Source organism: Alosa pseudoharengus, unplaced genomic scaffold, assembly GCF_046254945.1.
Source record: "Alosa pseudoharengus isolate Yale_2024_CS ecotype anadromous, Long Island Sound unplaced genomic scaffold, YU_APseudo_1.1 YU_APseudo_1.1_scf_3, whole genome shotgun sequence".
NCBI classification, from domain to species: domain Eukaryota; kingdom Metazoa; phylum Chordata; class Actinopteri; order Clupeiformes; family Clupeidae; genus Alosa; species Alosa pseudoharengus.
Window position 1 is genome coordinate 19,256,646 of NW_027468718.1, and position 27,375 is coordinate 19,284,020.

Below are 27,375 nucleotides of genomic sequence, written 5' to 3' on the forward strand. Positions count from 1 at the left end.
CGGGAAACTTGCTAGCTGGGCAACCAGCGTTGTGAACATTTTGAGAACGGAGAACATTAAGGTTAGCAAAAACCCTTGTTGATGACAGTTGCTAAATTTTCATGTTCTTAATTGTCGCAGTAGTGTATTTGTTGTGATCGTGTTGCAGTTATCACCGAACTTTTCTCTGAAGAACTCTGAATTGGCAATGTATGTATTACTTGGCAAGATATAGCCAGCAAGCTAATGCATAGCTAACCTACCTTGCAGTGAAGAGGCGATGCAAGCTAGCTAGCTAGTTAATGTACCCAGAGATGCATAGACATCACTTTCATTCAAGGCCTAAGTAAATGTTACAGCCATTTGACTTTGTGTCAAAGTTGCTCATCTGAGTTTCTGTTGGCAAATATTTACGTGCAGTGTAACAGTTAGAGTGGAGGTAAATAACGTTAGGTAACTTAACGTTAGTTTTCTGGCTATGTTCAGTAACGTTAACGTTATTTTTTGATGTTATACAGGCGCCGTTAGCTTGTTAGCCCGCTATAATGTATAAAAATCCCAATTTGTAAGCAGCTGGTGTTTGTTAACGTCAACTTGACTTATTTATAAGCAAAGAGTAAGTCAATGTTGCATTTAACGTTAACGTAAGTTGTCTTTTCGTGTGAGGGATTGAAGTTGCCTATACCTAGCTAGCCATAGGTTACTGTGTTGCTTTGTTAAACGTAAATATTTTTCTTTCTTAGTTTCGTGCTGTCCCCCATCTTAGTTTTCAAGTGATTTATCACATCGCCTTGTCAACTTCTGTCTTTGCTTACTTTGGTTGTAGTAAGAGAAAGGATGAAGGTGATAACCTGTGAAATCGCCTGGCACAACAAGGAGCCCGTCTACAGTTTAGATTTCCAGAGGAACCCTGAGGCCAGGATAGACCGGCTGGCCACCGCTGGCGTCGACACAACAGTTAGGGTAAGAAGACATACAGATGGGACAACAATGTATTGTTTCTTGGGTTTCTTGTGTCTGTTTTGTGGCTCTGTGGATGTTCTTTTTGGAAGACAGAGATGGCAAAAGTACACACTTTCTATACTTAAGGTGAAGTATAGATACCTGTGTTAAAAATACTGGTAAAAGTATAAGCAACTTCTTTTAGACACTAAAATCTTAGCAATAGAAAGAACATATATTTATGTTAAAATGTAGGGGAATGAAAGTAAACAGTCATCTATCAACACTGCTACTTAAGTACAGTAACAAAGTACTTCCTTACTTCCTACCTCTGGTGAGAAAGCGCTACATGAGAGGTTAGTGGCATCATTTTGTGGAAGAAAGAATGCTACTGTGCCATATAATTTCAGGATGAGTTGGGTCATAGGCTACGTTTATACGGTGACGATGAAAAGAGAAGACGCAGAAGCCCCTTAAAGGAATTAACCATGGCTATTCACACTTGACCAGATTATATTAATCCCTGCCAACATTGCAATTAGACATTGGGAACATTTTTGAAGTGATGGAATTACAATACTAAATGGATAACATCGGTATACAGTTAGCGTTGGATGCACTTTTAGTGATTCTTCTGACTGTCATCAACAGTATGTGATCCACTATAACATAGTATAACGGCCATTGACTCAGAGCATCCTAACCTTGACCTCCTCCTGTACTGTAGATATGGCGAGTAGACAAAGGTCCAGATGGGAAGGCTGTTGTGGAGTTCCTGTCCAATTTGGCTCGCCACACTAAAGCAGTAAACGTGGTCCGCTTCTGCCCCAACAAAGAACTCCTGGCGTCTGGAGGAGATGGTGGGTTTGTGGTGATGTAGTTTTGTGGAAATGGTTGATTATATCAACAATTCTGATGTATTTTATTCATCACATTATAGTAAAATCAATAATTTTATGTTGTTGCAATTTATTCTGTAACAGTGTGTTTTTGACAGTGTAGGCCTACTTTTCAACTCACCCTTTTTCTAGCAAGCAGGAAATTTGATTACATATCCACTCCTTTTGGTCTTCTCTTTAATATTGTTAATTAGCTGAGTTTACTGATCCCAGTCATTTTTGAAGCCTTACTGGAAAATGATTAGTGATTAGCAGTGCTTACATAAACAGAGTTCTTCCAGAGTTCTTAACTCATTTTCCATAAATATGCCAATGGTCACTAACATCCATTAGAATTGTTTAGTGCTGCGAGGTTTTTCTTGAGTGGAGTAAGAAATGTTTTAGCAGTGTGTTAATGAGAGTTGTGTGGTTACTCAGATGGCGTCATCCTGCTGTGGAAGCTGAATGACACCAAGGAGTCTGAGCCGGCTTCAGCCTTCTACGAGGAAGATGATGCAAAGCTCAACAAGGAGAGCTGGAATGTTCTAAAGACTCTGAGGTGAGCCGGACATGATTTTCTTTTCCTTAATTGTCTCATATTATGTAGTTTAAGGTTGTAATAGGTGTAGTTCTGACCAAAGGTCTCATATTATGTAGTTTAAGGTTGTAATAGGTGTAGTTCTGACCAAAGCATGAAATCCTCAGTGTTTTTCCGCCTCCCTATTCTAATCCTTCCCTTAATGTTAACCCCTGTTTTGTTCATACTATCTATGCTGGATGCTAATGCTTCCCCCTCTCCCAACACCAGTGTTATGATGGTCTGTGTTTTCTCTCTGGTAGGGGTCATATTGAGGATGTTTATGACATATCCTGGACTAATGATGGAAACTTTTTGGTGTCTGGTTCTGTGGACAACACCGCCATCATGTGGGACGTGACCAAGGGTATATTTTTGTGTGCTTCTTAATTTATTCTGAAAGCAATATGCAGTATATGGATATAAATTCCTTTTTTTCCTGTTGCCTTGTTTTCTGTGTGTGTAAAGGCATGCAATTTCTGTGATGTGCCATACATTGTCTAAGTTTTATTGTGTGTGACTGATGCTTATATGCAGGTCAGAAGCTGTGCATCTTCAATGACCACAAAAGCTATGTGCAGGGTGTGACCTGGGATCCTTTGGGACAGTATATTTGCACATTAAGTTGTGACAGGTAGGCAAATTGGATACATTGTAAAGCATGCAGTATACTTTTTGGTGTTTATTTGCTTGAATCCCATAACACACCGAGCATTTGATAGAGAATAGGTTTAATACAGGGTAGCCGCGGGGTCTTAAATGTCTTAAAAAGGTCTTAAATGTCATGTTCCTTAACTAAGGCCTTAAAAAGTTTTAAATTCCGTTGCCGAAGTCTTCATTTTTTAAGCGAAGGTCTTAAATTTCATTATACTAACTAGCCTGCAACTCAAGGTGAAATGAGGAGGGGAACAACAACAATGTGAAAATTCAACAGGGGGTTTGCGTAACGCCAGAGAACGTCTAATTTAGTGTTGCACGGTGCACCGATACTACAAATGTGTCGCAATAGCTATTAGCAGTTGTCAAAATACCTAATTTTATTAGTATCAATACTTTTAAGAATGACTGTGTTCTTTTGAAGTAACGTTCGTGTGCGCAAGGCATGCTTCTAGTGCCTCCTCCCCAAGCCTGTGGCTGTGCGTCTTTTCTCCTCACACACATATGCGCAGCTGTCATGCCATAAACAGCGAGACATGGCTGCTAGTTTAGCTTAAGTGATTCTGTGGTAACACATAATAATAGGCTAATATCAAGTTGATGTTCTCACTTGCACCTCTCAAGTTTGTGTTGCTAACCTACTTAGGCTATGAGATTTAGGTCTACTATTGGGTTTAATGTCATTTAGAAATAGGCTGCGCAACCTTGGCAAACTTTTACATCTGGAGAGAGCTCCTTGCTAACTAATCCTGCTAGCTCAGGTCATGTATGTCATTCGTCATTAGTGCTCACTAAAATCATTAGTGAACATTGCAAGACGCTTATCTCTTCTATGATCCCTTCTATGATTTTCTTCAACTTGTTAGTTTTTTTTATCATTTATTTTATCTAATGACTTAGAAAACATAATGAATTGCATCCACATATCCTTGTGCGCAATGTGCAACTATTATTCACTAGCCTAAAACCGTGAGACTGAAGGCTACAGTAATTACTCGCGTATTTCTTTAGTGACAGGCACTCAATTACACCTAGGCCTACACACCACCAATGTACACTCAATTAGCCCTCCACACCACATTAAAATTTGCCTAGGTGTAATAGTTTAAAAATAAATATGAAGTATTCAAATTACTAAATATGTTTAGCAATTAAGCAGATTAATTGTAATTATGCAGATTCAAAAATACTATACATTAACAAATGTACACTTTATATGAATTTGAAGATATATGAAATAGAAACATATGAAATAAGCCATCATTTTCCGTTTGTGGAAAGAGTCAAGCAGAATCTAGGATGCCCACTGGTGTGAATGATAACACTATATTCAATATTACTGATGACGTCAAGGTGGTGCGGGCCCCCAAATCAAATAAATTTTTTAAGAATTATCGAAGTATCGAAATCGCAATTCTTGACGTGGTATGCGCAAACAATACTTTGGGTTTTCGCACCGGCTGCAATGAATCAACATAATCAGTTGAAAGGAGAGACAGCACATCATGGAGAAGTGTTGTTTTGATTCTCATTATGGATTTGATCTGGTGTTTTACAACCGCATAATGGGTGCGATGTAGGTCTTAATTTTCATGTAAGTGGTCTTAAAAAGGTCTTAAAAAAAGTCTTAAATTTGGGGTGGTCAAACCTGGGGAAACCCTGTAATAGCTCCAGTTGCCGCTGGCAAGGTGCTCTCATTTAACTGCTGAATATACAGCGGGGAAAATAAGTATTGAACACGTCAATATTTTTTTCAGTAACTATACTTCCAGTGAGGCTATTCGCATGAAATCTTCACCGGACATTAGTATTAACTTAGGTAATCCACACATATATAAAAATCCAAACATTAATGTCTAAAAGTAGAGTTATGAGTAAAAAAGTGGAATGGCACAGGGAAAAAGTATTGAACACACTAAGAAAAAGCAGTACACAAAGGCAAGAAATGGCAAGGAACAAACTGGAATCTATAAGTAGTTAGAGAAATTATCCCTCCTATCTGTGCAAATTGATATAAGCTGGGTTAATACATACTGGTGGGCTATAAAAAGGTTTTTTCTTACCAAGGTGTCAAACAAGAAGCATTTCATAATTGGTAAAAGCAAAGAGCTCTCCCAAGACCTTTGCAACCTTATTGTTGCAAAACATATCAATGGAACTGGTTACAGATGCAAATCAAAACTTCCGAAGCATCCAGCAAGCAGTATTGGAGCCATTATCTGCAAGTGGAAGGAACAATACTGCATCATCACTGGCCATGCACAGGATCTCCTTGCAAGATTTCTGACCAGGAAGTCAGAAGGATAGTCAGAAGAGTAGCCCAAGAGCCAAGGACCACTCGGAGAAAGCTCCAAAAAGACTTGGTGCAGTTATTACAGAGAAAATCATAGATAATGCACTCCACCGCCATGGCCTCTATGCACACTCATCCCGCATGACTCTATTGCTGAAGAAAAACATGTCAAAGCTCGTTGAAAGTTTGCTACACAACATTTGGACAATCCTATGAAATACTGAGAGAATGTATTCTGGTCAGGCGAGAGCAAAATTGAACTTTTTGGATGTCATACTACACACCATATTTGGAGGAGAAATGGCACTGTGCATCACTCTAAAAATACCCAACAGTGAGGTTTGGAGGTGGTGGCATCATGGTATGGGCTGTTTTTCATCTCATGGTACTAGCAGACTTCATACAGTTGAAGGAATGATGAATTGAGTCATTTTGTTCCGGGAGAATCTTGACCATCCACCAGGATGATGAGGATGAGACATGGCTAGACCTTCCAGCAGGACAATGATCCAAACCATTCAGCAAAGGAAACTCTCAATTGGTTTCAGAGAAAGGAAACCAAGGCCCTGACTTCAATCCAATTGAACAGTTTTAGAAGTAAACTAAAGATCAGGATTCACAAGAGGGACCCCTGGAATCTTCAATATTAAAGGACTATCTGTTGAAAAGAATGGGCCAAAATCACACCAGAGTACTGTAACTGGTTAGTTTCATCATACAGGAAATGCGTTGAAGCTGTCATTACGAATAAAGGCTTTTCCACAAAGTATTTAAGACATTTCAGCAGGCGTGTTCAATACTTTTTTCCTGTGTCATTCCACTTTATTACACATAACTCTACCTATGGACTTTAATGTTTGGATTTTTTTATATGGGTGGATTATCTAAGTTAATACTAGTGTCTGGTGAAAATTTTATGCAAGTAGCCTCATTGGAAGTATACTTACTGAAAAAAATGTTGACGTGTTCAATACTTATTTTCCCCGCTGTATCCTAGGCAACATTCAAGGCTGTAGCCTGTGGTAGAGAAATAGTTTTTGGCACCCACTGTAATAGTCAACATTTTTGTGATAAGAATGCTTTGATGACAATGTTTTACAGTATGTACCCCTTTGACCAACATAACTGCTTCCACAACATAGTTATATGCAGCTGAAAAAACAGACAGAGCCAATAATGTCATTATAAATATTCCCTGCTGCCTCTTTAACAGCATATGATGAAAATGACAACTTCCCACCTGTTATGTTTATTACCCTTTTATTTAGAGTGTTGCGTGTGTTTAATACCCACCTGAAAAAGAGGGCCTTCAGCATCAGCAAGATGGCCTCTAGCTCTGCAGCAGAGGGAGAGGTACGTGGACGATATTTTTGAGCATTTGTAGACCTTGTTAATCCCCGATTCACCCATTTTTGAGTGACATTGGCTGCTGCTGCTGTGTCTGTGTGTGTGTCTGTTCAGATCAATTCACAATGTAGTGAATTTATGACTCATTACACATTTTGTGCAGCTGTGGTTTGTCTCACTAATAGAAACTTGTCACCACATAGACAAAGGGCAGTCTTAGATTTATGCTGCAGAATAGAAAGAAACTCTCAGTGGGCAGCTCAGTTGACATTCATTGTGATGCATTCCCTATTTCAGTGCAGAGTATGACTGTGATGTTCTCATATTCTTCTTCAAAGCATAAAGTCCACTTAACAGCAGCGCTGTCTGTATGGCTCATATTTCGCATTCAGGTTGAGGCTGACTTTAGGCAAAGACTTAGGCTGGCCCATTCATTCAAATCAGTCAGTGTTTGAGTTAACGCCAAAGACTAGTGCCTGCTAAATCCTGTCATCTATACCAGTGGTTCTATATCTACTGTATACAGTGTACCGCAAGGAAAAGTGAGGTGTGCCTTGGAATTTTGACACTCCCAGTGCATTTTTGTACAGCTCATAAAATAGGCTAGAGGGGCATCTTTAAATCCATCAAAGAGGCCGCATCTTAATTTAAAAAAGTGTTTTGGTAGTCAGGGATTTACATCTTTTTCTTATCTGGTCTTTAGTAGGCTACCATACTCAGTATGATCTTAAGCTGAGATCCGTCTCCCAACTCTTTCTAGGCAAGCTCACCACAATGGATCACTACCTACGGTTGTTAGGATATGTTGCAATTGCTAGATTTAGCCACGTTTTCGCCTGTCTGCTCCTGCGACCAGTCTGAGGAGTGAGCACTCTGCTTTGGCAGCCCTTGTTTTCCCTTGTTGAGCAACAGAATGAAGTCACCTTTCCCAGTCTGTGAATAATGTCATAACTTGCCTTTCTTTTGTGCTCAGCCTCAGCTCATGGGGAAAAAATACAGGTATATGAAAATGAAGACACAGGAGTTATTAAGGTGTGCGAGATGACTATTAGATCGTAAACAATCAAAATGTCTCTACGATCATCAGCCTTCCGATAGTGACCGTTAGTATCATGCAACCATAGGTTTTTCTTCTGCATAGGGTATTGCGAGGGCCAGCTTCATCAAACTACCTCAAGCGACCTCACTGCGCTCAGATTCCCACTACACTTTTTCTGCGTGACACGATACAGATATAAAATGTTTATTTAAAAAAAAAAAAAACATGAAAAGGAATCTTGATAAGATTGTGAATCGTGGAAAAAAAAAATCTTTATGATATTTTTGCCATATCGCCCACCCCTAAAGCAAAGTGTGTATGAGGTATTTATTTTGAATGCTTTGTTTATCTTGGAACAGTTTTAGGATCAAAACGTTTAGTAAGGAGTTTTGGAGAATCAAACCAGAATAAACGTTTAGGCAGGCAATTGTTTGGACAGTTTTGCGTCAGTTGAGCCATAAAGGATTTCAGAAGGATGTCATGAATACCTATTTATTGCCAAGACTTTGATTGTTTCTGTTCTACCCACACTTTCATATAGGTGAAGAATTACAGGATGTTTCATGACGACAGCATGAAGTCCTTCTTCAGACGGTTAACCTTCACGCCAGATGGCTCCTTCCTCCTGGCCCCTGGTACACACACACACACACACACACACACACACACACACACACACACACACACACACACACACAAGACACACCCAAGACACACCCAAACATGCTGACATACACGTACATGCTCACATATACATCATTATTCTAATGCAATCACCTTCCTTTGTTGACTTGTGTGTGGAATCTTTCTTGTTCTCAGCGGGATGTGTGGAAGCTGGAGAGAATGTCACCAATACCACATATGTGTTTTCCAGGAAAAGCTTCAAAAGGTGTGTGTGTGCGCATGTGTGAGAATAGCTTTGTTTAAGTGTGTGTTCATCTGCCTGCTATTACATTGTCTGTATTATCCTTTGCTCTGTGGCCCTTAACAAATTCTCCTGCAGTGGTCCTGTCCTGTTGTCCTACATCTTCTCAGTTAGCTCCAAAGGAATTATTAACTCAGTCTGACGTATTCTCATGAGACGGCAACTAAACTATGCAATTCAGGATAGTTTTCTATGATGAGACTTGGACTACCCTGCCCTACAGCATTAAAGTCATCATGACTTGTCTACGCTCTAAATCAATCTGCCTGTCTTTCCAATAGGCCGGTAGCACATCTGCCCAGTCCTGGTAAGGCCACGCTAGCCGTGCGCTGTTGCCCTGTCTACTTTGAGCTGCGAACAAAGAAGGGAGAAGGTGAGAATTCACAATACATCCTTGAGAGTGTCACCATCACTATACCTTACCCCATATCCTAACGGCACGCGATGCGAGCGATTGTTGGTGACATCATCAGTTTGATTTCAATTGTCCTAACTGTCACATTATGAACTTTTGTCAGACACACAGTCTCTATTTTCTTTGTCGCTGACATTGCTATTTTGAATGAGAAATATGACTCAATGGAAGGGCATATTTGACAGTTGGACAGTTAGGATACGCTGTTAGAGCTCACTAGCATGCTAACTATAAGCTCTGACAAGTCTAACTTGGGAGAGTGAAGTCATGGCTTGACCTTGGGGTAAAACCAGCTTTGACGTTGAGCTAGCTATGATCAGCTCAGTGATCGAGTTTCTGTACTCTGGTTTTACGTGAGCACTAAATACAGTTTGAACTCTTTACCATAGTCTAATCGTATGTATCTTTGACACTGGGCTAAAAATGGTTCATTTGTGTGAAATAAAATGGCTGAATTATCTGTTGAATATATTTTGGGCCATCAATTAATCTGAAGTACCTGGCAAAGGTCTCGCACAAATGGATCTCATTCAGTATGGTCTTTGATGATGCAAGGAAAGGATTGAGTAAAATCACTTTGCCAAAATGTTATTTTGAATGACGCCTAGACTGCACTTAAATGTTATTTTTCTACTTCAAAAATATGAATATATGACCAATATTTTAGGTGTTTACATTTGTGTACATTGTGTTAATGCAGCATCCATAACTTTAATCCAGACACATTTTAAAACATCATAGTTGTCTCTAAGGGCTGCTTTGAGGTTCACAAATTGAGTCTTTCCACCTCAGATATGAAGCATCTCTCTTACTCATAACCTCTTTCAGATGGTGAGGTCAAGCCCTTGCCAAACACCCTCCAGCTGCCGTACCGCGTGGTGTTTGCTGTGGCATCGGAAGACTCCCTCTTCTTCTACGACTCCCAGCAGACTCTCCCGTTTGGCTACGTCTCCAACATACACTATCATACACTCAGTGACCTCAGCTGGTCAGTGCCATGTACCGAACCAACTTCCCCCTAACATAGTTGTTATATTCCAAACTAACTACCCAAAGGTAATGAGGTTGTGCACAAACAGTCTTTGTTAAACTAGACTCGTCTCTATTTAACCTGTTTATTTCTGGCCTAAAGTCTAAAACGGGTTATTTTCACATGATTGTTGACTTGGCCAAAAGTAAACAAATGAAACAGACAAGTTTAGTTTCACAAAGATTGTGTGTGCAACCTCATTACCTTTGGGTAGTTAGTTTGGAATCTGTGTATTTTTGGTTTAGCACCACACACAAAGACTATGAAGGCGTATCCTCTCAAACAAATAGTTGTTGTATTCTTGCATACATTCCCTTTGCCTAACAACCTCTTCCCCAAACATCTTTGTTGTATTGTTGCATACCTACTCCGATTCCCCACATTCCTGGTCAAGTCACTTAAACAGTGTGTTTACTCTGTTTTTATTCTCTAACAATGCCTCTATGTTTATTTTTAGGTTGGCTTTCTCAAAGGGTCTAAATACTAAATGAAAGTATTCATAAAGTAAAGTATTAAATGCTAAATGAAAGTGAATGGAAGTATCTCTTGTCTTTCACTTGCAGGTCCAAAGATGGCTTAATCCTGTCTGTGTCATCGACGGACGGCTACTGCTCTTTTGTCACGTTTGCAGAGGGCGAACTCGGAACCCCTCTCAAAGAGCCTCCCGTCCTTAAGATCCCCACGCCCGGCTCCGCCCAGGAGAAGAAGGGCCGGAGGACCTCCAATGGCAGGACGGCGTCGCCTGTGCCCCGCACTCCCATCACCCCTGGCAGTCATGAGAAGGACAAAGCGGCAGCTGTCTCCCCCTCTGCCGGCACCACCATAGCCTCCCCGCCGCCTGTCAAACTCAGCCGCGCCGAGGAGAGGAAGACGCCGCAGAACCCGCAGGCGAAGTCGCAGCCTCGCCGTATCACCCTCAACACGCTGACGACCGCCTGGAGCAAACCCAGCACCCCCAAAAACACCGGCAGCACCCCTAGCTCAGCCCCCGCCACCCCGGCTGCCTCTGCCTCCGCCGCGACCGCTGCTGCTACACCCCTCACAAAAACCCCAGGCACCCCTAAAACCCCCGTCCCCAATGCCCCTGCAGTGTCTGCGACAAGCACCCTGGCATCAACAACACCGAGCACCCCCAAAACTACCCCATCCACCCCCTGCAACAACAAGGGCTCCTCTGCTCCCTCCACCCCCCTGGGACTGACAAACCAGCAGCAGAAGAGCAGCTCTGCCAAGGGTCCTACTCCCAGGTACAGTGCATCTCTGGTGCTTGACCTTCTGCTTCCTTCAAGCTTTTGTGTTTTTTCTGTTAGCACTTAAGGAACATAAGTGGTGTCCATTATTTGTAAGATTGTAGATGGAGGGCGAACGAGATCTTAATAGTTTCCACAAAACTGTCAACTAGTTATATTATCTTATTTATTATACCTGTAGATGTAGATTATGTATTATGGCTTTGAAACCATATGCAGGAATTTACCACTTCCTGAGGTATACTTTTATAGGCAATTTGACGGTATATGGTCATATAAAAGACATTTCCACTAGGATGTCCATATGGGTATTTATATACACTACAGCATACCTGTTCAACTCCTCATTAATACAAACATCTAATCAACCAAGGTACATGGCAGCAACTCAATGCATTTAGGCATGTAGACTAGGGGTGTGCATACAAATAATTTAAAATATTATAATAACCGACATTGTTATTCGGTTATTACTTGATTATTCGTGTTACCAGCACTGCTATCTTGGGGGTGCATTATCAAGAGCATAAGGTGGATACTTTCTGGCTTTTCCGGTATGGTGTGCCTAGTAACGAGTCTCTAGCAACGCAATGCAAAGATGGTCGTTCCTTAGACTGAGTTCGGGGGTCTCCTTATTATTTTTGTGCATTGTGTAGGCTGCGCACTCAAATACATTATTTAAAAGAGTTGACAAATAAACGCAAAAATTTCTCATCTACTTTTTATTGTGATTACAACATTCTAACATTAACAGAACTACCATGGTAGCATAACATGGTATGATACCATGGTACCACAACTTTTATCATGATTCTTTGCATCATAGAATAACCAAATAGGGATATTAATATTCATGTAGTACATCTCGAACGGTTAACCAATGATTCAACTATCCGACACACACCTAATGTTGCCATGGTCAAGCTGATTTGCTGAAGTGTCAAAACGGGGATGAAAGGTGATTTAAGTGGCTTTGAATGTGGCATGGTTGTTGGTGCCACATGGGCAGGTATTTCAGGAACTGCTGATGTACTGCTGATTGTCACTCACAACCATCTCTAGTAGGGCTGCAGGATATGGGTGTGTGTTTTTGTGTGTGTGTATGTGCGTGCCATGACAGAGATAGATGAGTGTATGTGTGATGAGTTCTTTGTTGTATTGCTAACTTGTAATTTAACATTAATTAGTTTACTACTTGAAGGTTATACAAATTAACATCATATCAAGTCATATCGACTGACAACATTAAGCTACTGCCGCTACAAATACCGTACCTTCTAACTAGCACTAGTACATTAATCAGCTAACATCAATGTTTACATTATCTTGTGTCGGCAATTCTTGGTGAGCTGGAGTTAACAACTGGATGCTTTTGGCTCAGATGTTGAATCATTGTTGACGTGCAGTTGTGGTACACCAGTTCTGCTTTGCAGTGGACACATTGCACCTTGTTGTCTTCTTTTCTAAGTTTGAAATGATCCCAAACTTTGGACATTCTCTGCCTTTTATGGGCGGTTTCTTCAACTTAATTTTGTGAAACAATGATCCGTGAGCTGACCATCAGGCCACATATGCAAGTGATGGGAATTTAATGACATTTTTTGTAATCAAATTGTTCAAGTTACTCCAGTAATCGTTTCAGCCCTAATCTCTAGGGTATACAAAGAATGGTCCGAGAAAGAGAAAATATACAGTGAGCGGGAGTTCTCTTGGTGGAAATGCCTCGTTGATGCCTGAGGTCAGAGGAGAATGGGCAGACTGGTTCAAGCTCATAGAAAGGCTACGGTAACTCAAATGACAACATTGTTATAACAAGGTATACAGAGGAGAATCTCTGAACGCACAACGTGAAGAACCTTGAATCAGAAGGGGTACAGCAGCCTCACCGTGTGCCACTCCTGGAACAGGACACTGAGGTTACAATTTGTTCAGGCTCACCAAAACTGGATAATAGAAGATTGTGTAAATGTTTCCTGGTCTGATGAGTCTGTTTCAGCTGCGACATTTGGATGATAGGCATAAAGTACATGACCACATTGATCCATCCTGCCTTGTATCAAAGGCTCAGGCTGGCGGTGGTGTTCTGCCAGGGGTTCCCAACCCTTTTTGGCAGGTGATCCTCCTATTTTGATGTCACAAAACATTGGCCACCCCAATCATTCACAACATGAGCCCGCATCTCATCACTGCTGTAACATCCAATCGAGAGTGGCACTTTGATAACATCAATCAAATATCTCATGCGTGCTGTCTCAGTTAATTTTTACATTGCTTGTTTGTAATTAAGGATCCATACTAGTTTCATGAGGTTTTTCTAACTATATATTCCTTATGTAATGTACTGGTCAATTTAAAGATGCCCAGTATCTCAGCCCACCCCATATGAATGTCAGGCGACCCCACATGGGACCCCAAGGTTGGGAAACAATGTGTTATGGTATAGGGGATGTTTTCTTGGCACACTTTAGGCCCCTTAGTACCAATTGGGCATTATTTAAATGACCTAGCCAACCATGAGTCTTGTTGTTGACCATGTCCATCACTTCATGAGCACAGTGTACCCATCTTCTGATGGCTACTTCAGTAGGATAGCCTGCCATGTCACAAAGCTCGATCATCTCATACTGGTTTCTTGAATATGACGACGAGTTCACAGTACTCAAATGACCCCCAAAGTGATCTCAATCCAATAGAGCACCTTTGGAATGTGGTGGAACGGGAGATTCGCACCATGGATGTGCAGCCATCAAATATTCAGCAACTGTGTGATGCAGTCATGTAAATATGGACCAAAATCTCAGGAATGTTTCCATTGTTGAATCCTTGCCACCAAGAATGAAGGCAAAAGGGGGTCCAACCCAGTACTAGCAAGGTGTACCTAATAAAGTGGCTGATGAGTATATATTGGCATATCTGATGAGCATGTAGGGTACATTTGCATTATTCCATTTTCAGTGCCATATCTGTATCCATGGATACATCAACAAGGAGTGTATCATAGTCCTAGTGGGATTGCACAGTTTGGACATGGAGGATTTAAAGCTTTACAGCTACAACCCTTTTTACTAGGGGTGGGAATCGAGTAGAACCAGTTCCAGATTTTTCAATTCATTGGAACTGGACACCTCCATCAGCGTTATCAATTCAGGGTTCCCACGGGTCATGGAATTTTTGGATAAAGTCTATTCTAGACATGGAAATCCAGGAAATGTTATCCCTTTGGGGCAAAGTTGTTTAGTTTAAAATTGACTTGCCAAAATACATTGATTTAAAGATATTTCCACGCAGGAATTGTGTATATCTGGTTATTAGCTTTACTGCTTGCTTGAGTGGTTGTGGTTAGCCCAACTTTGTTTTTTTCAATGCCTATTTATTCATCTTTCACTCTTAAAAAAAAAAGTAAAAGATTATTGAATGCTACGCGGCTGCTCTGAAATCTTCAGTATATTGAAATGGTCAGTATATTGTACCATTTATTACAAGTCATGGAAATTCAGGTTTGTTGTCAGGGAATTTTACATTTGACTTAAGAGCGGGAACCCTGTCAATTCCTCTTATCAATGCTGACATGTTTTTCAGACCATGGTATATGGCTCTTTCTGGCTTGAGCAGAAAGTGAAATTGAAACACAATGCAGCTCAATGTGGTTGACCTTATTCTAAGCAGCTGAAGGCCAACAATGTGTTTTTCTGAAGCAGTAATAAAGGTTGTCTTACCAGTAGGCTTAGCCTGGCCATTTGCCATCCCCTTGGTATGCTGAAAATCGAGCGGAAGTACGTAGAAAGGCAATTAAGGCCAGGCTACAGTAGGCTAGAACACCACACAAAACAGTTTGCTTTTGCAAAATTGACGAAGCTGCTACATGTTTACATGTTTATTTTTAAAGAAAAATAGAAAAAAAGAATAATACTTTTCAAATGATATCCCCTTAAAAAGGAGCATTGTCATTTATTTTAACATTTAAGTTGAATTTGAATTTTATTTGGTATATTCTACACCGTATTCAAACTTATAGATAATGACAACTGTGTAGATACTGAAAAGGAGTACCTTTTTCACACAGAAAATTGATAAATGATCAAGAATCCGACCAATAAATAGAATCGACAATGAAATCAATATTGATAAAATCCTATCAATTCCCATCCTTACTTTTTACACATTAATTTTGAAGACTGCATCAAATTCAATTAAAAGTTATCAAAGTTGTTGAACGATCTGAATAAGCTGCTTTTAGGAAGATGGCTGGTCAGTAGGGCTTTGGTTAACAATCTGAAAAATTCTCCATTAATTCATGTTCCTGCTGATTGCCATATGAAGACTAATACAAGAGGCCTAATGGTTAACTCTCTCCCTAAGCACAAGGATGGGGTAGATGAAGCTATATGACATGTTTCAGATGTTCCAATCCCAAGCAAGCAGCTTAGCATTGCAGGTACATGACCAATAAGAGAGGTTGGATGGGAATCCGGTCCTTCTGTGTTCATGCTACCTGTGTGTGCATGAGCAGAAATCTTATAAGAAATCCGACTACCTGTGGATCTGGCAGTGGCAGTAAAATTTGGTTCTTCTGCTTCTTCAACTCATAATAATGTGTAAGTGCATGTAAGCTCTCTCACTGGCATGTGGTTATCATAAAGGAGTGTTATCTAAGTAGATATAGGGATTATTGTGAGGTGAAATGAGGTAGGCGTAACCTTCTAATCATTAGCACCAGGAACATGTTACCTTGTTATCTTAACATGTTATGAAGTAACAGGAATATTTTACCTTATCTGCCCCCTGCTCTGGTGTGTATGTGTGTTCTAAGGGTTTGTGTACTCTTGGTGAGCTCACTGCTCCTTGCGTGTGTGTGTGTTTGTGTTTGTGTGCGTGCAACCTCGCGATGGGTTAAATGCAGAGGACAAATTTCATTCAGGACTAATAAAGTACTTTACAAAAAAGTTGGGATGCTATGATATGAATGCACTAATCTCAATAAACTATATGGTTTACACATCATAGCCAAGACATCAACATATCAGTTGTTTAGGGTTGGGCACCGAAACACGGTTCTAATATGGCACCGGTGCCGACACAAACGGTAGTAACTGCATCGAATAACAACGTGGATTTCGGTGCCTCATTTCGGTGCTTAAATAGCGTTATTAATTTATTTATTATTAATTTATTATTAGCGTTTATAGGAGGCATGACTGCATGTCATGCGCCATCTCTAACGTCTTGCTCTGATAGTAACACATCCAGATACAGTTAGCTGACATATGATAAACACTGGATGTATAAACCAGAGGGGTGCACCACACAGGCGAGTGGACAGTGTTTGACAGCTTGTGTGAACCCAAGTAGCTTACTTTAAAGCGATATCGCAAGCTCCTGTCAAAATCTAGCAGTGGGCCTAACTACACACAAGCAAAAGGCTATGAAACAACATCAACAGTAGGCTAGCCTATACGTTACACAATATCCTTGCTAATGCGCTGACATTTGCTGACATTTATTTGAAATGTTATCAGCAAAGTTGTAAGGTGAAAACTTTATTTCACGGTGTGTTAAACAACATAATGGCATGATATTAATCTTTCATGTGCATGAGGCCCATAGCATCACAATGAATATGAAGATCATGTTAAAAGTTAGTTGGCAAAAACATAAATATGTAGGTTACATGTCACTGAGCTGTCAAAGAGGCTACGAAACCATCTCCGTACGTTATCTCTAATTAAACTCAGCTGACTGGTGTTAGAGCATAGCCATAGTTGCTGTTAAAATACCTACTAGCCTAGCGCTGGGAATCTAAACACTTCAACACTGACATGTAGACTAACATGTTCAAAACTACTGCGTGTTATGGGTTAAGACGTGACTATTTCTTGAAGCATTTGGGAACACACTGAATTAACTGGAAAGTAGAGTCCCTGTTAGATTAGCTTGCTTTTTATGCCGTTGTCCATGACCTGGTAGTTTTATGGCAAGCGGTTTTAACATTTAACGTTATGGCTAACCGCCTACACTGGGTAAACTTGAAAGCAGAGCTTACCATTGTGTGTGCATGCATGGCAAGCTGTTTTAACATTTAAATGTATTATTAATGAGATATTGATAGTAAATTGAATATAACAGTTTAATTTCATGTTCAAATTTGTCTTATCAATAAAAAAAAAAAGCAATTCTTGCTTTAGACCATTTTAATTTAAAACATTTTAAAAACAAAGTACCTGTTCAGGCACCGTTTCGGCACCGGCAACGTTTTAAAAGTATCGATTTAGCACCGGTATCGGATAAAACCCAAACGATACCCAGTGTTGTATAAAGTACTAAAAAGCAATACTTGAGTGAAAGTACAAGTATCGTACTAGAAAAAGACTTTGGTAGAAGTAAAAGTTACCTTTTAGAATAGTACTTAAGTAAAAGTCTTAAAGTATCTGATGTATACTGTACTTAAGTATCAAAAGTAATTTTATGATATTTAATGTACTTAAGTATTTGAAGTAAAAGTAAAAAGCAAGCGGTTTTATTTTGAATTGTTTTTGTGAACTTTATTTTGGCTTTCTTATAGTAAAGCATAAAGCATATTCAGGGTTCCCATATCTTATTTCAAAGAAAAAAACAGAAACAGAAATTTCACTTTTGCATGAACTTCAGGTAAAAATGAAAAGTAAATAACTTATTTCTTTCAAAAAAATGACCTGCTGGTAGGGAGAACATTTTGGTCATGTGGTATGAGCATTTCTAGGGCTTACTCCCCAGGTCACCATCTCACTCTCTCTCTCACACACACACACACACACACACACACACACACACACAGGCCACCTATGTCCAGCAGCTACTAATATGCCAGTCATTCGTTGAAACTGAAAATGTGTCTGTTCATCTTCAAAAGAAGCTGGTTTTCAAAGTTGCCAGAATTCAGTGCCCGGGTAGCCTGACGAGCCAGACCCACATTAAAATGTAATTTGCTGCCGCTAGGGTGCGTCTAGATTTCTAGGCTAGTGCCCGGGAGTTTCAGGCCCAAGACTGGCCCACGTTCTCCATATAGTGGAAATTGGATAAATTAAGCAACCTTTCAGCTCTTACTTTCCTGTAGTTTTGATTAGTACCATGGTTCAACAAATGTGTAAAGGTTATATAATAATTCACTTCAACTGAGAAGTTAACAAAAAAATATTCCACTATTCCACAAGTTAACAAAAACAGAAAGAAAGAAAGAAAGAAAGCCTTTGAAATGTAGCCTATCCCACGCTTCCACAAAGAGGCATATTGAACTAATGTTTAGGTTACATGTTTTTTGCATGGCTATATTGTTGTTTGGTGATTTAGCCTACTCCTTTAGGCTACTACACCCTCTTCCGAGCAAACAAGGCATATAGGTTTATCATGTATGGTAATTGCTCTTTCTTACATTAAATAACTTTAATTTATCCTCTACTTGTCCCTGTAGTCATGGCCTCCTCATCACTAATTTCGGGCTCATCATTTTCAGTGGTCGACTGGTTGATCTGCTGCTCAGTCTCTCCTGGCCTCTTTCTACCCTCCATCCTTCCTGACGCTTGTCTACTGTAGGGCCGGCTCGGCTATCCGTATCTGAGAAAACTTTTTGGAAAAGACGGGCTATATGGACCCAACCAAATCTTTTTGAGAGGGGAGAACTCCCTCACGTAGGCTACAACCCATGCAGAGGCATTGCATTGGTGTCATGCACATAATGCGGAACGTGTCCTACTTTAAGAAAAGATAGACTAACGTGACAAATGTCAATATTTTTTTCCTCGACCGGCCCAAAAGTGAAGCGGCCCACCGGGAATTCTCCTGATTCTCCTGATTACCCAGTGTGTTTTCAGTTTACAGAAAGCTGCCAATGTACAGAAACATTTCTTGCAAATACGGCCACCGGTGTATGACGTTCTCTTCACCACTACCCTGTTCACCGAGTTCACCACTATCGTCGGGGTGGTTGTCTATGATAATGGGAGGTCCTGCAGTAGGTGCTCGTGCTTCCATGGCAGTTTCAGTTGTGTGTCCTCGTCCTTTAGCAACAAACAAGCGCTGAAATAGAGCGTGCAGCGTGCGTAATGCAATCTAGGAGCAGTGATTCGCCAAACATCCCTTATTACAGTCGCACACATCTTCTAATTCTATCTTTTAGGAACGAGTAACGAAGATGCTTAGTGGAAATATAACGGAGTAAAAGTATACATTTTATCTAGGAAATGTAGTGGAGTAAAAGTGAAAGTTGACATAAATTTAAATAGCGAAGTAAAGTACAGATACGTGAAATTTCTACTTAAGTACAGTAACGAAGTATTTGTACTCCGTTACATTACAACACTGACGATTACCCAACCCTACAGTTGTTGAAACTGAGAAATGTCATTGTTTTTGAAGTAGATTTTTCGTTTTGAATTTGATGCCTCCAAACTTTTGGAAACAGTGTTGTATTTGCTTTTTACCAAGAAGTTGTAAAACATGGTAGTCTCTGTACTTCACTTGTTTTGCCTAGTATTTGTCATCATAATGCATCTAACTCACTCTTCTTTATTATCTATATGACTCTAAATGCTATTTTCTTCATTTTTGTTTACCGCTTGTAGTTGAGGATATATTTATTTTGCCAGCAGAGCACATGGCAGCTGCAGTGAATGAAAAGGATTAGGGATCAGACTTGGCAGTGAACTCCTGGTGTTGTTTTGGTTTTCCGGCCAGGTCTGATGGCCAGGGACACCCAGGCTGAGGGATCGTTAGACCCCCTGCCGCTCGCGCAGTAACAATGAGTTCCCTAGCGCCGCTCTAAAACAATGGCCAGTCTGTCCTTGTGTACCGTAAAGGGTCTGCGAGACCGGACAAGAGACGGGAGAAAGTGTGTGTGTGTGGGTTTTTTTTTTTGAGAGAGATAGAGAGAGAAAGCCAAAGACAAAACTGATGGTGGACAAAATCAAGGAAGTGTGAAGGAGAGTGGGAAATAATGAGGTATGAATGGTCCAGAGGGACCAGATGAGCAGTATGGTCAAAGCTTAGGTCAAAACCAAAAAAAGGCTAAAACCTTTTGACTTGTATATAGCTACATTTCATTTAGAAATAATGATTTAGAAATATATAGCTCTTTAAGGTGACATTTTGAATCCTCTCTTGCAATTATTGTCTTGCATTGTCCTTAGAATGATGGAGAGGGTATACAACAGCAGTCATTGCCTCAGTGACTCTAGCCAATTGTGCCCCTGACGGTGAAGGTTGAGGAAATGCTGTCTGACAGCTGACGGTATATGCTCATTCCCACCCTCCCAGTTAAAAATAAATGTAGTGTAATGGTGGGGAACTGCAGTGAGATTGCTACAAGGTAAAGTTGGGGGATGGGGACTAAAGCGAAGAGCAGGAAGTTGGGATGGTAGAAAATACTGTAAAAAGTTTATTAAAAGCCGAGTCCCAATCAGACGCAGGTCCCTTTTCTAGCCTGGTGTGTATGAACATGGGGGCTCTTGAACATGCCCCCCAGAGTCTAGCACTGTAGCGGCCTGGCTGCAGCAACTCGAGCTAGGTAGAAGCGATTGTTTTCGGGGGGGGTTCGTACCGACAGTACTTGGTGACCTCGAGAAACGGAGATCTATGTGAAAAATAGCCGGAATTCTCTTTTAAAGCCCTCCAGATCACCAGTTTGAGCTTGTCCTATGCTACTTAGATTGAGTAGATGGCACGGCTTAAAAAAGATTTTCTGCTGATGGAAGGCAGGCAATGTTAGCCAGAGTTCATGCATGTTTAAACTTCTGTCAATAAGGACATGCTATATACATGGTTAAATCGATTAGATTCTCCACACTTCAATTGTTCAGTTGATTTTGCAGAAACCATAAGCACCAAAGTAGCATATGGTCCAGCACATTTAGATTTACCAGCATTAGAAAGAGGTGTAGCATTTGTTCCATCAGACTCACTACTTCATTTCACTTTGTGAAGAGAGTTTTGGTTCCTCACTAGTCACTACACATAAATCTAGAAATGAAATGTACTGAAATTACTTAATTTCAAGGTTTGGTGCTTTCAAGCATCTCTCGGGGCTTGGTGCAAAAGTAATTTATTACAAACACACTTGTATACTAACCTGCGAGTGTAAGTGGAGTTAACTTTTGATTTTAAATATTAAAACTACTCAACAAATATGTTGTAGCGTACTTCCTTTAGCCTGTCCCAAGTGTTTCTTGGGCTTGACATTTAAGTGTAGACTTACACTTTCGTTATTGCCGATTTTAGACTTCTTGACCACAAGGAAGTGGTGGTGGTTGTAAGGAAAGAAACCTAAATGGTGACATGTAGAATTGTGCACTGATGGTGCAGCGTAGATGGCATTTTCATCAAGCTTAATTATCTCACACTTCCATGTGGATTTAGATCTTCAGAAAATACAAACTTACAAACAAAATTTGGTAATAGAATATAACTCTTATTTAATTGTAAGACTTTCCAATAGATATATTTTCAATTCAACCCAGCGACATCTCAAACAGTGGCCTAAGGAGGATGCAACTCAATAGGTCATAATCTCATACACTGAAAACTAAAGTATTGTTTTGTTTAATTCTGGGAATGAACATGATTTGCTGATTTGGCTTAGCCTTAAATTAAAATGTAGGGTCTGGGCACTCACCGTTCGCAGTGCTCAGTCTGAGGGGCGGGATAATCGGTTGTCTTTCAAATTCCCTCTGCACGCAATAGGACAGCGCTGAGTCCCATGCGTTTTCCCACCAGCAGAGCTAGTTGGCTAGTTCAAACTTTTGCCAACTTAAAACAAGCTTAACTTGTGTCACACTGTTGTCCAACAGCAACATCCATCTTCTTTGTTTTCAAGTAGCAGGGAATTCAAGCCAAACCGTTGCAACTCTGCCATCAATCATTATGTTAAGCCCGCCTAAGGACTCTATACACGATTTGATTTGAAGTTGAATTTTTCGAGCTCACAAGCCAACGGAGAGTTGCTAGACTAGCCCTGGAAGCAAATGTAATTTGCTGCCGCTATGGGTGCGTCTAGATTTCTAGGCTAGATTTGGCTTTGATCTGTGCTTAGATTTGACTCTTGGCTCCTGTTTTGTAGGCGTATTTCTCTGACCTCAGTCATGCTGCGATCACCTGCTCCCTCTCAGAGTTCCATCGCACCTTCCTCCACTGAAAAGGCCAAACACGGTGAGTCATGTCAGTCGACTGGGGCGGGACTCAGACAGGTGTATCAAGCATTTTAAGCAACGGTATGCAATTTGTATTGTTGTAGTGCTAAAGTGATGTCAAAGCACTTTAAAAGCAATGTTAACTGGTTCTGTCACTATAGTAAGGCTATTGTTTTTCATACTATTGTCAGCTGAACTGTTTGTCTGTGTGTGTCTGTGTGTGTTTTCTTCAGAGAGACCATCCCCTTCCAGTGACCCTCTCTGCAACCCTCCGGAGTCCAAGCGTCCAAAGACGGACTCTCCCCAGCCAAAGGCATCCAGTGCCCCTGAACCTGAAGCGGGCCCTGCCCCTGCTCTTGTCCAGGGAGACCCCAGCACGGGCTGAGACCGGCTGGAGACCTCTGGATCTGTGTACCTCATGCTCCCACTCAGACTCAACAATGCCACCATTTGCCCTCTTCTAAGAGTGCCCATGTATTTGCATGTGCGCTTATATAAAAGTACTGTATCCGAATCCTTTTAAGTGGAGAGGTGAAGAAAGGGTTTAAAATGTCAAGCAACGATCATGTCGATGTGGGACTAACACACACACATACAGACACGTGCGGAGCACCATTATTACGGTCTACATTCTAACGTTAAAGCTGTTAAACTGTTAAACTGTTTGCTCTTTTGTTTTTTCTTTTGTAAGGTAGCATTTTGTATATATTATAATATCTATGTGCTCACAATACTTGGTAATGTCTACACACAAAAAAAGAAAGATTTCTTTTTCATGTAATGTGGTCCCCTTTTCACTGTCTTATCTTTAAAACACATGCAACATTCTAAAATCTAAGCAGTTTATTTTTATTTTTTGATATTCTGCAAAGTGATATAAAAGAATTTTCAAAATATACGTTTCTGGAACATTTTTGTTCTAAGTATGTCTACACTACACTACACATCCATTCAGTAAGATGGACTTGATTATCTTCATGAAGTGCAAAAAACATGTCAGCATCATGGATCAGTCACAGTCTAGGCAAATTAAATACCCTGTAGAACTGAACTCCGAAGTCTAATTTATGTTAACACTTGAAGCTTATAGTGCCAGCCTTGGGGAGCTGACTGTTTGCACCTTCCGAGTTATAATACAAGATATTCCTACAGTATCAGAGCAAGAAAGTACAACCTCACCTTTTATCACTGTGGGGAAAAAACGGGTCTAAATACATGACTGGCCAGAAGAAGTGACTCCTAATTGGGCACTGAACTGAACCTGAAGAAGAGAATAACATGTGTTGCTAAGCAGTTGCAATCCAGGTGTTGCAGCCATGTGAGTCATTAAAGACACCAAGTTGGGTCACATTGACGAAAGGAGCATGCAGTTTGAATTACAGCTGAGATTTATGTAAGGTTCCTAAAATATTTTGCCATATGATCTAGACAACTGGCATTACCTCAAAAATTTGCTGTTAAACTCCAAAGACCAGGAGGTGTGCAGGTGTATTGTAGTCTCAGTACTCAAGTAAATATTAAATAAATGCTATTGATGTTGACTATTAATACTACAGTATCATGATTCCAAATACAGTGTGAACTGTATGTGATATGATCTGTAGTAGCCTAGGCTGGCACCCTGGGAAAACTGGCTTTCGAGATATTGGGCCCTAATTTGTTTGGCGGGCAAAATGCAGTCTGTCAGCAAGCAAAGGTCTCACGTGAAATACTGGGAGCATTGAACTGATTCATCAGTGTTTGCACTTCAGTGTCTTAGCCTTCATGGACATTGGAAAAACCTTTTCCCCAGTGAAAACATCATCATTCCGCATCATTCACGTCGTGTAGGCTATAGTGTGAGTCAGAGGTTGGAAACTGGGGCTAGATTTTGCTAACAGAGTTGCTCAGTTAGGGGCTCGTCATCACTTTTGTCGTCACTTTGTAGTTCGTTTGTAGTCCAAATGGCCTTTCATGTCCAACACAGAGCCATAGAAAAGCATGTTTTATCTACCGCTCTGGTCCAACAGTTTTAATGTGAACTTGGGAATTTGTCGTTTTTGTCACCTGAAAGCTGCATCTTTCTTTCACAAGCGTCTTACACTATATTTTAAGCAAATAAAGTTGTTTATTTAGGATTAGTGAGCTTATGTTTAAACCTTTGTTGTGGCATCCGTGTTTGTCACACATTACGACGGCAAAGCACGCACTTGCTGTGGGGAAAACAAAATAGCCACGGGGGCGGTGCTTGTCATTTCCAAGTGCCATGAATGCACCAGTACTCCCAGTATAGCCTACCCACTACAGCTAACTAGACCATCATATACCCACTACAGCTAACTAGACTACACCACTGCTTACCCATGATGTTAAACTAGCAAATTGACTCTGTCTAGTTGTTGAGCTTTGTTAGCTTTATAGACTTCGCTTATCATTGATATTAGAGTTTAAATGTATTAAGCATTATCCATAACATGACCTGCTAGTATTTTATGTTATTTTTTTTATGACATTATAATGGTAATAATCAGACTTGCAATGTAGTTTATGGTAGGCTATAACTGGGTCGACCTTGGTCCTGGTCAGCAAATCTTAATACTTTTCCTGGATGATTGCAAATTAAGGGTAGGTCACAACTGATGATAAGAATCAATTCAAAAGACCAGGCAGTTCAGTGGGCTAATTGTTATTGCCTGAGAGAGGATTTGCTTCACACTAATGTACGGAACAACATTGTAAATGTAATATGTTTGTTTTTCAGTGGCATATTGTGTATAATAAAACTGCACATTTTACTGTGGTCTTTCATTGTGACCAGTCCAAGGCATATCTGCAATTATCGTTTTCATCGGCATCTTTTGACTTGTCACATAGTCAGGTCAGGTGTTGCATTATTTGGCAAAGGTGTCAGGCTTGGCAAAGTGCCCACTAACACAGATTTGAACAAATTTGTGTACAAAATTGGAGAGATATAATGTTTATGTGCATAGGACAAATATTTTATTCCCATTCAAATGGAAGCAAAACAAAAGTGTTGCATTTATATTTTTGTTCAGTTGTTTTGTGTTTCTTCAAAATTAAGAGTTTGTCAACTCACTGACACCTACATTGCCCTGAGATGACATCCAAACTCAAAAGTACACTGAAAACCAATGTAGAGTTCCATGTGACATCTAGGCTGCTTCTGGTCAGCTTCGTATAGTTCTCGTTTTCCTTTCTAGGAAGACAATGTCATATAAGTCAGGTGTTTAAGTCATATCTGTATACAGAAGTGTCAGCTGGAGGGCTGTTTGTCATAAAGGACCTGCCTAGTGCCCATGTGATCTTTATCCTATTGATTTGCGATGGGAAGAACTGGACCGTAATGTCCGTAACAGTGTTTAACCAGTTTGAATCATGTTTTGGCAGTCCTTCATGCTATATCAAGTGAATACACAATAAAAAAAACAGACTGTTTTGATATCTAGAGTGTATAAAGCTGTAATAGCTGCCAGTTTTTGCCTGTTGAATCCAATGGACTTTCCCCCTATGGTGTCACATGTCACATTGTGCCTATAGTAAATCACAGGTAATCACATCACAAGGTAGACACTAAATTAAGAAAATGTGAAGCATTTATTGATGTTTGTATGAAAAAGTTGTTACACTTAGTGTCGCATATATTTGGGGGCCAACGTTTCAACTGTATATTAACTTTAGTTTTGAAGGTCAGTCCAGTTTCCTCTGCCGAGATGATCTGATATGACCAACACAAATTGTATTAATTCCTGATGATGCCTTGTAAAGATCATTTATAAGTATATATACCCGTGAGGGAAATTTGGTCTCTGCATTTATCCCAATCCGTGAATTAGCACACAGTGTGCACACAGTGAGGTGAAGCACACACTAATCCCGGTGCAGTGAGCTGCCTGCACTAACAGCAGCGCTCATGGAGCAGTGAGGGGTTAAGTGCCTTGCTCAAGGGCACTTCAGCCGTGCCTACTGGTCGGGGTTCGAACCGGCAACCCTCTGGTTACAGGTCCGAAGTGCTAACCAGTAGGCCACGGCTGCCCAACATTTCAACAGTATGCATCTGAGCATTGGTCTAGCACAGGCCGAAGAGGATTATCAATACCATGGGCAAATAGTTTAGTCTCAGATTAATGCTGTGGTGTTGGTGCAGTGGACGCTGCTGTGAGATCCATGCCAGATGTGAATTAGAGAGCCACGGCTCTTTCACCAAAAGCACCAGGAAATTCCTGCTGCCTTACCAATCAAGACGCTTCCATCAGACGTGGATGGAGCTCGTCTGACTCATGGAGTGTGTGTGAGGGTAAGTCTGCTTCTCTGGAAGTGACTCATCCTGTGTTGAAAGCAAACACTCATATCCCATAATGTTCCACTCTTCCAGCTCCTCCAACAAAATAATCCTTTCGGCTCACATGTTTACTTGATTTCCTGAGAAGGTTTTGTAAGATAAATGCACAGACCACAGATGCACAGACAAACTAGTGGTATCTTTTTTTAATGCACAATCATAAGGGCTGTGAGCATACACCGATTTTCTACACAAGGCATGGACCTTCACAAATGCACTTGCACTGAATCACAAACATGAGCTGGCCTTTGAAGATTGGGACAAGCACTGAATCAGCAGCAGACCCTCTCAGTTTTAAGGGCATAATCCACGATTCAGCAATAGGTTGTTGATATTTGAGTGCAATGGCCAATCAAGTTACAGCCCTCCCTTTTCACTTATAACCGAAGTGCTAGAAACCCAATATCTGATATACAGGGAAGGAGAGATGATCACGCATGCCCTAACCTGAATTTCTCAACACAGACACTAATTCCTACTCAGGAGACTGTGCAGAGTCCTTGGCAGACCATAAAAATGTGTTTAAGCAAAATCAGAATATCCATCAAGGA

The 27,375-nt window shown here is 40.5% G+C and overlaps 1 protein-coding gene across 2 annotated transcripts; it reads left to right on the forward strand.

The window, feature by feature from the left end:
- On the forward strand, nt 1-23,332 carry chaf1b (chromatin assembly factor 1, subunit B). 2 transcript variants are annotated; one of them, XM_076263461.1, is made up of 14 exons: nt 1-61; nt 806-942; nt 1,649-1,781; nt 2,238-2,358; nt 2,640-2,743; nt 2,914-3,010; nt 6,595-6,679; nt 8,254-8,347; nt 8,532-8,601; nt 8,919-9,010; nt 9,881-10,040; nt 10,646-11,329; nt 22,416-22,504; nt 22,719-23,332. In XM_076263461.1, the coding sequence occupies exons 2-14, from the start codon at nt 817-819 to the stop codon at nt 22,868-22,870; spliced, it is 2,007 nt and encodes a 668-aa protein (XP_076119576.1). In that variant the 5' UTR covers nt 1-61; nt 806-816; the 3' UTR covers nt 22,871-23,332. The 2 variants fall into 2 exon arrangements, with proteins under 2 accessions (XP_076119576.1, XP_076119577.1); XM_076263462.1 differs by lacking the exon at nt 1-61 and adding an exon at nt 75-189.
- Nucleotides 23,333-27,375: the final 4,043 nt, after the last annotated feature.